This window comes from Anastrepha obliqua, chromosome 5 (genome assembly GCF_027943255.1).
Source record: "Anastrepha obliqua isolate idAnaObli1 chromosome 5, idAnaObli1_1.0, whole genome shotgun sequence".
Lineage (NCBI taxonomy): Eukaryota > Metazoa > Arthropoda > Insecta > Diptera > Tephritidae > Anastrepha > Anastrepha obliqua.
Genome location: NC_072896.1, coordinates 128,760,005 through 128,773,283, shown reverse-complemented (window position 1 = coordinate 128,773,283; position 13,279 = coordinate 128,760,005). Strand labels below are relative to the sequence as shown.

At 35.8% G+C, this 13,279-nt stretch overlaps 1 protein-coding gene across 1 annotated transcript in view; it reads right to left on the bottom strand.

The window, feature by feature from the left end:
* Positions 1 to 12,818, bottom strand: part of LOC129247016 (dnaJ homolog subfamily C member 7) — a 51,253-nt gene extending 38,435 nt beyond the window's left edge. Inside the window, exon 1 of the mRNA XM_054885846.1 lies at positions 12,572 to 12,818. Within this exon, the coding sequence (XP_054741821.1) occupies positions 12,572 to 12,684 (113 nt within the window). The 5' untranslated portion in view covers positions 12,685 to 12,818. The remainder of the gene's footprint in view (positions 1 to 12,571) is intronic.
* Between the last annotated feature and the right edge of the window lie 461 nt (positions 12,819 to 13,279).

Genomic DNA, 13,279 nt, shown 5'->3' with positions numbered 1-13,279 from the left:
ATTTTCAATAATTGCTGAGTGGTACAACGTTCGTCATTTCGTTTGGATTATCTTGGTAAGTACAAAATTCATAATTCTGAGATTCTCATATCGAAAATAATTCAAAAAAACATATTTTTTTATAGAAAATGGCGAAAACTAAACTTAGTGATACACAAATTGCACAGGCTTTAGAAAACTCTGTTGAAGAAGAAGAAGAGTTCGTTCTTCCTGATTTTTCTTCTGATTCGGAATCAGAATATGTTTTTTCTGCTTCGGAAATTGAAGATGAGTTTTCAGACGATGGCGCTGAAAATATTGAGGACGCAACAGAAAATATGGCAATTTACAAAGGAAAAGATGGAACTTCTGGTCGAAAAGTCCCCCACCAACCTCGAAAATTCGATCTTCCAACAAAATAAAAGGCAAAGTTGATAAGGTTTTATTGCCTCCAGGGAAAACTTTGGAAAATATACTTGATTGCTTCAGACTGTTCATTTCCAATGAAGTTTGTGCACAAATAATCCAATACACTAATCAAGAAGCGGAAAGGGTATATGCTAATCAGTCGATAAAATGGAAAGCACTAGACAATGATGAGTTATTATCTTTCTTCGGACTTCTTATGACAGCAGGACATATGAAATCAAACAATCCAAATTACCGTTTATTTTGGGATCGGCTTTATGGAATAACAATTTTCAAAGCAAGTATGTCAAGTCGCAGATTTGAGGAATTATTGCGTTTTATACGTTTCGATGACAAATTGACCAGATCCTCACGACGACTAGGGGATAAGTTGGCCCCTATTCGAAATATTTGGGATATGGTTAATCACAATTTAGGTAAATATTATATGCCAAGTGAATATTTAGTTGTCGATGAACAACTCATGCCATGTCGAAGCCACTGTTGCTTTATTCAGTATCTTCCTTCTAAGCCTGACAAATACGGCATAAAAATTTGGTGGCTGTGTGACAGCAAAAACGCATATCCTCTTCGAGGAATTCCTTATACAGGAAAAGAAGGAAATACGAGAAGTGTTGGCCTTGCTAAAAATGTCGTTGAATGACTTTGTGAACCCTATTACGGGACAAACCGAAATATAACAATGGATAACTATTTCACAAGTAAAGAATTAGCAGAAAACCTTCTTGGTAAAGGACTCACTATCGTTGGAACTTTGAGAAAAAATAAGGCTTGCATCCCGCCTGAATTTTTGCCCAACAGAAAAAGAGCAGTTTCTTCTACAATATTTGGCTTTCAGAAAAATATAACTATTGCTTCACATGTTCCAAAAGTCGGCAAGGCAGTTATTTTTCTGTCAACAATGCATCACACATGCAATATTTTGAAAAACGGTGAAAAAAATATTTCAGAAATAAATATGTTTTATAATGAAACCAAGGGTGGTGTTGATACATTCGACCAACTTGTACATGAATACATGACAAAACGCAAAACGAACCGTTGGCCTCTTGCATTTTTTATGAATATGTTGGATGCAGCAGGAATTACAGCAAAACAAAATTCTTTATGGAACAGCGGAAAGTCTAACCGTCGACACCTTTTTCTCAGAGAACTTTGTGAGCAGTTAGTGGAACCTATGATATTGAAAAGGCAGAAAAAACCACACATGAGAATGGAGACACAAAGCGCAATTTCAGATATTTTGCAAAATTCGCAACGATGTATTGCCTGTAAGTAGCAATGACAACAATAATAAAAGAAAACGTTGCTATATTTGCCCTTCAAAAAAAGCAAGAATGCAAAAGCATTGTTGTAAAATTTGTAACAAAAACGTCTGTAATGAGCATTCTCAAACAACCAAAATTTGCCAAAATTGCGAAAACAATAAATGAATTAAATATGTAATGAATAAAAATTTGTCAATTTATGTTTTTTTTTTCATGAAATAAAGATTTGAGTTATAAAAATACCATTTCATCAATATATTTACTTTTTCTTATATATGAGCCTCAGAGGCTCATTTGTGTGAATTTGTCATTTTTCAAATTGTGTGCTTTAGGGTTAAAGATGAGGTATATATTTGAACAAGATCGGTTCAGTAGTTTTTGAAATATCGTGGTCACTATTTTGAAAAATAGTGTTTCGAGAAAAACGCGTTTCGAAGTTCGCGCAGCGTTGAGCGCGCTAAGTATACCTGCTCCGTTCAAGGCCGTAACTTGTGAGCCACTTCGAATATCGAAAAATCCTTCAGCACATACTTTTAACACATGTTGTAAATGTGATTTATGAAAAAAAAAAAATTCGATATTTTCGACCCAAGAAACTAGAGGACCCCCTTAAACTGGAGAAGCTTGAAGCTTCTCGGTGAGGTCTGTGTAATCCGGGGGGTGAGGGACGCGTGGGGTTGTCTACGTTGGACTTGCTGCGCAATCCACTGTGGTTGTTGCGGCCTGATGGTGGTGGGCGGAATTGCATTGGACTGATACCAGATTCCGAGGTATTACGGTCTGACACACGGAACAGACTGTACGGGGGACCAGGAGCTGCTGGTTTGTCCCCGCAATGGGGTTGGAGCAGGAAGGGAGAGGAGGTGTTGAAGGGGAGTTGTGTTGCTCCGATAGGCTCCTCACCGTGGTGTAGGTTGTGGTGGCGCTTGGACCACTCCCTGTGCGACTTAAGGCCTGAACAGGTCTTAAGGTGGCTCCACCCGTTGCACTTATTACACCTAACCGAGGTGGAGTTCGGGTGAAGCCGTTTGTGGCAGACGCAGCAGTAGAATACTTCTGGCCCAGGGTTGGATTCGACTCCAGCCCTGAGGAGAAGCATTTGGAGCAGGATTGCTGCGAGAGTTTGCTCCTGTGACGTAAGGGGTGGGGTGATATACGATACACTAGACAGGGCTAGTATACTGGGGCGGCAGCCCTTGGTCGGGGAAAACCCGAGTCATTCCGGTAACGTAGAACCGTCTGCCTTGGGAATGACTGTAAAGCCAGTCGTGGCAGTCGTTTGAACGATATTATTTTCGTTATATATTTTTTTTTTTTTTTTGTGAAGATTCAACATTGTCATTTATGAATGAAAAATAATATCGTTCAAACGACTGCCACGAATGACTGTAAAGCCAAAAAAAAAATAAAAAATAGTACGAATAAAAGTTGTGGAGGATGTCGAATACCCTCAACTTAATAAAATGCCGTTGAACATTGTCATTTATGAATGAAAAATAATATCGTTCAAACGACTGCCACGAATGACTGTAAAGCCAGTGAACGATATTATTTTTCATTCATAAATCACAATGTTCAACATGATTCAATTATACAAGGTTAAGTAAAGTTTGACAACTGATTTCGGATGCTACTTAATCCATTGATGCAATTTGGAAGCAAGGGAAAAAAGGGCATACGTTTATCCCCTTTCTGAAAAGGTAGTAAAAAATTTAAAAGGTCGTTGTAAGCCATAGAATAATTTTATGTTATTTTATAAGTGGTACCTAATTATTTATATTTTTAACTTAACTATTCCCATGGATTTGTGTCATATATGTATGTATTTTGACCATGCATCGGATTGGAATCTATATGTGCCATTTGTAAACCTACACTGAAGTAATAAATAAAACAACTTGAGAATAGTGGAAACTCTTAACGAGGAAAAACCACTTTTATTTCGTCACGTCCGCTAATCATACATTTGATTTTTTAACGAGATTACCTGCAAAGTTAGAAATATAAAATCTGTGTTAAAAAAAGATAAATTTATATACAGTCACTCACATTCAAAGTCAGGCAGATGCATACGAAAACTTCTAGACATAATATCTATGTTTTGATGAAAGAAAACACGTTCTACCTTTTTCTGTTTTTTCACAAAAATTGTTTTATTTAAAAACAACAAAAAAAAAATATATTCCAAGTTGCTTTATAAAATGTTAATGTATAAAAAACTGAAAAAGGCCACTTCTCTGTCTCACATTTAAAGTCGGGCAAACCATGTTTTGCAAATATGCATACCGTTATTTCTAAATTTTCTATTCTTGTATTAAAAGTTATTGTTCATTGTTGCCTTGTCAATCATTGGGTGAGTTTATAAAAGTATTTTGCAAAATGCCGCGTAATGGTAAACAGTCTACATTGGAGGAACGCAAAATAGTAATTCAACTGCACTTAGACGGAAAATCTGAGCGAGCAATATCGAAATTGATAAAGAAAAGCAAGTCAACAGTGCACGATATTATTGCTAGATACAATGAAAATGGTTTCATTGCAAATAAGCATCGTGGAACCCGTCCTCCAAAGATGAGTGCTAAGGGAAGTGAAGAAAAATCCATTCATTTCTGCTCCAAAATTAACTGCGATGGTTAAAGAAGTTTCTGGGATGGAGGTAAATCCCGAAACAATAAGAAGACTTCTTCGAAAAAATGATTTTCACGGCCGAGTTGCGCGGAAGAAGCCCCTAATAAGCAAGAAAAACCAAAATGACCGGCTTGTTTTTGCTCGCCAATATATGACTAAGGATTTCGATTTTTGGAGCACTGTAAGTGGGGGGAAAGTGGGGGGGATGCATGGCGGCGTCAGGAGTTGGAAAATTGCATTTCATTGATGGAATAATGAATAAACACGTTTATTTAACAATTTTGAAAAAAAATTTGAAAGAAAGCGTGAGAAAACTAGGCATCGAAAGTAGTTTTCAATTGTACCAGGACAACGATCCCAAACATTCCTCATATGACGTCAAGAGCTGGTTGTTATATAACTGTCCAAAGGTAATAAAAACCCCTGCGCAAAGTCCCGACCTCAATGCCATTGAGCATTTGTGGGATGAATTAGGTTGCCGGATGCAGGAAAGGCAGTGTACATCAATTCAACTCTTGAAAATTGCTCTGCAGGAAGAATGGAATAAAATAAGCCCTGATGTTTGCAAAAAGTTAGTGGAATCCATGCCAAGCCGGCTCCAAGCTGTTGAAAAGCAAAAAGTTATAGCAACGAAGTATTAATTTTGCGTTGTGTACAAATTTTTTCAAACCTGTGTATATAAATTTTAATCAGTTATTAACAAAAAATCAGATTGATAATCTGCAACAAAAGACTTACCTAAATGTGGCTATGTAGCAGCTATTAATCAATGTAATTTTCACAGAACTTTCAATAGAATTGAAAGATGCGAAAGTCTAAGCAAAATGGAATAGGCAAAACAATATTGCCTGCTAACTTTTTCAGCAAAAATTTTAATTTCTACGCTTTTGAGTACTTTTTCTTTAGAATTTGCTCTGAAATAAAAAGTAGCTTTTCCAAGAGGACAACACGGATTTATTAAGTAGCTTCAAGATGGCTAACACAGGGTGAAAATTAGGCTACTTACATCACCTTTAATTATTGCTTCATGGGCTACTTACATCACCTTTAATTATTGCTTCATAATTCACCGGCGATGAAAGTCAGGTGGCCATCACTGTAACGTTCTGAATATTGTAGGAACCTTGTCATCACAAAAAAAATATTAAAAGTTATTTTTGATAGATTTAATGAAAAGGAAATTTCGCACTGAAAAATTAGCTATTAAGCTATTAATTGTTGAAGTTAAGTTCTAATGTAATTTAGAAAAAAGTTTTGAAGTATATTAAGTATTTTAATGACAAGGGCTAAAAAAACAAGAAAATTTCCAAAACGGTAAGCTAGTATGAAATTGTCTGCAAAAAGTATGCATTTCCACGACATCAAAGAAACTGATATCCTGAGTTATGCTTCGAAGCAGTGGAAAAGTATTTGGTATGCTATAAGCTCGTTAAAAAAAGATACTGAATTAAATACACGGAACGTTTGTTTTGTTGGTGTATCAACATTTTTTTTTAAAGGTGCTCAACGCTGGCATATGACATAGTGTCTGATATCTTATTTTCGTTAATCATAATATAAATTTTTCTTTGCTTGAATGCCCAAACCCGCTATCTCCCCTGGTATATACCATGTACCACTTATTGTTCATATAGAATTCTATGAGTTTAATGGCCTTTATCCTGATCCAAATCCCTTGAACGGCGAAAGTTCATAGTTGCCTGGAAAGTAACAACCATTAGTCCAGTATTCAAAAGAAGAAATAAGAATAATATTGTCAATCATAGACCAATCTCCAAATTATCCACAGTTTCAAAATTATTTGCGCTTATTGTGAGAAATAAAATTTATTTTGCAGTTAATCGTTTAATCTCTGCAGACCAACATGGTTGCATGAAAGGTAGGTCAACTTTTGCAAATCTTGCAGTGTTTTCTGAATATTGTACATCAGCTTTTCAAAATAAAGTTCAAGTTGACACTGTGTGCACAGACTTAATAAGGTTAATCACACGGTTTTCATTTCCAAATTGAGGGCTATAGGATTTCCCTCCACTTTCCTTGTGTTGTCAGTGTTGAGGCTGCGTCATCTATTTCTGGGCCCCCTATTTTTTATAATTTTGTTAATGGCATTTCGAGTTGTTTTAATAACGCACATTTTCGTTTGTATGATAATGATTTAAAGATATACCCGGTGATTGCAAGTTGAACAGACTCTATAAATCTTCAATCTTATTTAGATAATGGCGCTTGGTGTAAAAAAAATAAGTTAAATTTAAATATAAGCAAGTGTTTTGTGCCTTTTATTCCTGTTCTCTTACCTATACCGCATTAGTGGTTCTAGATTATCCAATCCAAGTGAAATTATTCACCTTGGTGTGGAATCTGACTCTAAATTCCCTTTTCAAAGACACTTAAATTACACCATTTCAAAGTCATATTCCGTACTTGCTTTTATGCGACGTAGTAGTTCGGACTTTGTTGATCCATACGCTCTAAAGCTGTTAAATATCTCTGTTGTTTGTTCAAAGCTGGAATATGCCGCTTTTATGTGAAGACTATATTATGCTGGCGGCCGCCGTAGCCGAATGAGTTGGTGCGTGACTACCATGCGGAATTCGCAGAGAGAACGTATGTTCGAATCTCGGTGAAACACCAAAATTAAGAAAAACATTTTCTAATAGCGGTCGCCCCTCCGCAGGCAATGGCAAACCTCCGAGTGTATTTCTGCCATGATAAAGCTCCTCATAAAAATATCTGCCGTTCGGAGTCGGCTTGAAACTTTAGGTCCCCCTCCATTTGTGGAAGAGCATCAAGACGCACACCACAAATAGGAGGAGCAGCTCGGCCAAACACCCGAAAAAGGGTGTACGCGCCAATTATATATATATACAGAGGTGGCCTTATAATTAGAAACGATGTGCTAAGAAAAATAAAATCACTGTGCATATTTTTGGAAGACGTGCACTCTGAATTATGAGCACCGTTATTCTTAGAATAGGCGATGAACATTGTAGTTAGAAAAGCACGTTGATATTTGATGGTTGATTCCTGAAAAAATTCACATTGTTTCTCTGATTGTGTTTCTTGGCTGGCCACGAAATTAGAAACGCGCAGTTTTTTCTTAAATTTTCTATATTTATCTTGGAGTTAGTGTTAAAGTAAGTATACTGTAAAAATCCATAGATTAGCTTTTCTAATTTTAGTTCATCTCAATTGTTAGAATGGGTAAGAAAAAGTCTTGTTCCCCGAAATTGAGGAAGCTAATTGTACAGTGTTACAAAAAGGAAAAAAATTCAATGTCGGCTATCGCACAAAGGTTTGGCTGCTCCAAAAAAATGGTATTCGGAGCAATTCATTTGTACAAAAAAACGAGGAACTTTGAAACCCCAGCCAGGAAGCCTAGACCTCGAAAAACAACTCCAGCGGATGATAGGCATATTTGTAGGACCAGCAAGAGCAACCCTTTTATGTCTTCGCATGATATAAAAGCCGAAGTTGCAGAGCAATTAAACGTAGAAGTCTCCGCTCGGACGATAAGAAGGCGCTTACAAGAGGCGGGACTACGTGGGTGAATCGCACAAAAAAAACCGCATGTGTCAAAAAAGAATATTATGAAGCGGTTACGATTTGCTAAGGAAATGCTCAAAAAAGATTCAAGATTCTGAAATAGAGTTCTCTGGAGTGACGAATCGAAATTCAATTTATTCCAATCTGATGGAAAAACATATGTGAGGCGTCCTCCAGGCAAAGCTTTGGACCCCAGGTATACTGTGAAAATAGTGAAACACGGTGGCGGATCTATTATGGTCTGGGGAGCATTTTCTTGGCGTGGCGTGGGACCAATTGTGCGCATTGACGGAATCATGGACCAACATCAATATAAAAGCATTCTGGAAAATGTAATGGAACCATATTCCTTTGAGAACATGCCGGTTCACTACATTTTCCAGCATGACAATGATCCAAAGCACACTTCACGGTTAGTAAAGCGTTGGCTTTTGGATCAAAATATTGATGTTTTGGACTGGCCACCGCAAAGTCCTGATCTCAACCCAATTGAGAACTTATGGGCAATTGTGAAACGAGATCTCAAGGACAAAAGTCCGAGAAATAATAATGAATTGTTTCAATTGGTGCAGCGAAGGTGGGAGAGCATATCTGTTGAAAGATGCCAAAATTTAATACAAAGCTTGCCGAGAAGACTGCAAAATGTTATAAAAAATAAGGGTTATCCCACAAAATATTAAAATTATGCTAAATTTGTTGAACTTTTTGAAGATATTTTTAAGTTTTCCTTGTCGTTTCTAATTATTTGACCAAGATGAATTTGTGTTTAGTATTAAGTTTATTTTTTTTTAGGATTGTAGTAATGGTGAACATTTTTTATGTTAAACTGAAAGACTACTTGTTTTTGTATTATTTCTAATAAAAAAAAATGATGTGGCGAAATAAATTTTAAAATTGCATTAGTAAAATCAAATGTTGCTATCTCGTTTCTAATTATAAGGCCACCACTGTACATACACATTGTATTAATATGCCAGAAAGTCTTTGCCCATTATGCTTTGTGCTATTGGCATTTCAGCGATCCAATTACTCCCTGTAAAATTCGATGCTTGCCTATTAATCTAAAAACACAAGCTATTAGAAGAAATCCCTCATTCTCTCCCTCAATTTCTTTTTCGATTTGATAAGTGAGGCGATTGATTGCCCATCGCTACTCGAGTTAATTAATTTCAATATTCCTTAATCTTACGAAATCATGATATTTTCTGTTAAGGGATGGTTAGAACTAGTTATGCTTCTAATGCTCCGATTTCTATAACTTTAAGATAATTGAATATGGCCTAGATTATTAAATGAATAAAGTAATAAAGAAACCTCTCCTAACAAGCATCTCTTTAAGACGGGCAACTCCTTGGGCGGACACTTTTTCCTATACCAAGCTTCAAGCATAAATTTCGGTACAAAATACTCTCTCTTAAGCGGGCTCTCCCTTGGCCGGACGTAAACAGTTATTTTTTCATAATATTGACACAAGAATCGCTATCTAGTTTTATTAACTTAAATACAGGGTGGCTGATGAAAGCCGCTACCAAAAAAAATTGAATAACTTTTTTTTCTTTTTAAGTTATCTGTTCCATTTTTGTTTTAATTTGCAGATTGATCTTTAAAATTTATTAAAATGGATAACTGGGACACGCAAACAAGAATTTGGATAGTCCGCCGCTATCACGCACTGGAGTCCGTACAGAGAGAGTACACGCGGATGTTTGGCGGCGCTCCCCCGAGCAGATGGACCATAATGAGACTGGTGAATAATTTTGCTGAGCAAGGAACAGTCGCAAGAAGGCCTTATCATCGAAACCCACCAGTTCCGACGGAGGAAACGATCGCTTCTGTAGCTGCAGCTATACAAAGTAATCCAAGGGTTTCAACAAGAAGCTTATCTGCTCAACTTGGTGTCAGCCGACAGTCTTTGCAAACAATAATGCACAAAGATTTAGACTTATTTCCCTACAAAATTCAAATTGTTAACAAACTGAATGCAGCAGACTTGCCGATTCGCTTGGAATTTTGCCAGAAGATCCTGCAAATGGTGGAAGAAGACCAAAACATGTTAAACTGCCTTTTCATGTCTGATGAGGCCCATTTCGATTTAAGGGGTTATATACCTTGTGGTCCGGTGAAATTAGCGAAAGTTGAGTTTTTTTTAAAGATATGTAGCAATAATTTTATTGCATAAAAGTTTTTATTATTGGATATTACAATGTTTAAAGAAAAAAAAAGGCTTTGTTTGTGTAAAAATATTTAAAAATGGCGGAGTTATGGCGTTTTACCCCAAGACCCTTTTTTTGGAAGAGGCTTGCTGTGGACGCGATTCAAGTCCACCAAGTCAACTGAAATCAAAAAATCGAAAAGATTTCATTAGCATAGGGTTATATCTTCTTAGTGAACGATCAATATATTAAATATTTTGATTTTTGTGAAAATAGGAACATGTTTTTAAAAAACTCCACTTCTACAGTCCTAAAATTGGCATTAAAAAATTCATATCTGCAAAATAAAAATTTATACATAAAAAGTTGATCGTTCACTAAGAGGCGATATCAATTACTTTATTTAATTATACAACAATTTAAAAAAAAAATTATAAAAATCGGTTGAATACTTTTTTTGCAATCGCGTCCACCGCAAAGGCATTTTTGGAAAAACACGTTTTTGAGATAATCGCGTTTAAAGTTTCAAGCGCCGCATGAGGCCGTACGCTCAGGACGTGACGACGCACAATTTAAAACGCTGTAACTTTCGATCTATTGCTCAGATCTCTATGAAATTTTTGGAAAATGTTCTCAAGGGATTGTACTTTACGATAAAGAAATAAAATTTATTTTGATTTTTTTGAAAAACACAAGGTATATAACCCCTTAAACGGCAATGTGAACAAACAAAATTGTCGAATATGGAGTACTTCTAACCCACAGATACTCCACGAGACGGAATTGCATCCTCTTCGCGTGACAGTGTGGTGTGCGGTTTCTTCACGCTGTATTGTCGGGCCTATTTTTTTGAAGAAAATGGTCACACCGTTACGGTTACTGGAAACCGTTATTTCAAAATGCTGAAAAAATTTTCCTATCCAGAACTACGCCGAAAGAGAATTCCTTTCAACTCTGTGTGGTTTCAACAAGATGGGGCAACGTCTCACATAGCCCAGACTGTTATGACAGAGTTGCGACGAAAATTTCCCAATAAACTGATTTCAAGAAACTCCGAATTTCGTTGGCCCCCCAGGTCGCCTGACCTTACTGCACCTGACTTTTTCTTGTGGGGTTTATGTAAACAAGAAGTTTATAAAACAAAGCCAACAAATTTGGATGAACTAAAACAATCCATTCGGGCAACAATTGCGGCTATTCCTGTCGCAACTCTCAAAGCAGCAATGAACAACTTTTTACTAAGATGCCGCACTTGTGTCAACGAGCATGGGGGGCATTTAAATTCAATTATTTTTAAAACTAGTTAAGCTACATTTAATAAAATTTAATGACCTTCAACTTGAAAAAAAATAAATGAATTCCATACACTAAAAAAAAAGTTATTTGAGTTTCTTAATGTAGCAAAATTCATCAGCCACCCTGTATTAAATAGTAAGCATTACTATATTTATTTTCGTTATTACTTTCAAAAAATACGTACACATTCTTGTTTGAATGTTATATCAATATTTTTTATTCAAATAAGAAATAACATTTAATTAATTAAAAAATTAACAAGTCCTCAAATAAGCCTCATTCCCTTTGAGGCTCTCTTTTGTGGAGAAAAATTGACTGACGGTGAGTGTCCGCCAAAGGGAGGTTTCACTGTATAAATATTATATAATATCTAATAATGAAATAGAACGATTTACAATTAAAATTTTTTAAGATTCCCTTAAATTCAATAAGAACCGATTAACAGTTTGATGTATACCATTTTTTCTAACACTCTTGATACGAACCAGTACCGTCTCAAAAATAACTGATGCTGATCTACAACAATGTAGTAACTCAAATACGAAAGTTAAACCAGTGTTTCGATTGGCTTTTAGTATTTAAGATCCGATATATTAAGGCAGCATTCACATCGGTATTTTATTATTTTAATGTAAATATTGATATATCTGTCCTCTTCAATTTACAGCTTTCGAACAATCTTGGTAAGCATGCGAATTGTGTAACAATTGTATCTATTATTTCACCTGGGTATAAACAAGTTCACCCACAGCGCCATTACATGGGGGCGACATTACCAAAACAGCCTACATCTTTACAAGCAATAAAATAACGATACAAATAAAAATATATGTATATTTAGAGTCTAATGCAGTATTTGCTTTGAGCGATTTCCTAAGCAACTTAACATCGCTTTCGAAAAAATCGCATGTGCAAATTGGTTAATTTTTCCAGAAAGCGATAAAATCGCTTGCTTTAAAGTATTTAGACGATTTATTGTCTATTCAACTTTGTTTACTTTCAAACATATCAGAAGCGCCCAACAATTCACGCTCATTTCCTGACATACATACATAAATGTACTCCACGTTTTCTCTTCTCAGGCGATGTTGAATCACTTAGAAAATCGCCTCATGTAAATGCAGCTTAATAAATAAATGTCGCCAATTATCACTTATGCATTTTAAAACTCAATCAAACACGATTTGATTTGTATAAAGTTTGTATCCATTGTACGCCGCACAGAAACCATTGAAATTTTTTAATTTTTCTTGGTAAGTTTTGAATACTTACGTTGCATTGTCCTTGGGAACAATTTGTTCCGCATCCAATTCCACCGTCTCTACTTCCATGTCGGATGATTGGTCCTGCTCGTTGTCACTATCTAATACTATCACTTCGTCCATGAAAGATATGAAACGCAGTAGGTCCTCAACTTCGCTATTCCAATTTTTCGCCTAAATAAGCAGAAAAATTATTATTTTGTTGGAGCAACCGTACCCGACGTCCAACAACGAATATACGAACGAATAGAAGAAGAAACTTCTAACAATAACTAGTGTTGCCAGGTTTTGCGTTTTGGCGTTAATTGGCCGATATTTTTCCCGAAGAAAAAACAAAAGTCTACTCGTACTTTTGTTTTTGCAGTTATTGAAATGGTTTCTATTTGATTTTGCTTACTTGCCATGCAATCACTTACATTCACATTTTTGTCATTACCGCATTCAAAGGCAATTGTGGAATGAATTTTTTCCACAATAATTTTGCCTACAACCAAGTTTAGAGATAAAAAATGTTTCTCGCTCTTACTATATCAAATTTAAGAATTAAATCGTATATGAAAGTGCATAATTATTGCTCACACATATAAGTAGATGATCTACTTTTTCGTACTTAACTCAAAATCCGTAATTAAAAAGCGCGATTTCCCATACGTAATTTCTCTCCCAAAATCTGAGATTGTAAAATAGTCCTAGATAATAAATAAACTAAATGAATTGA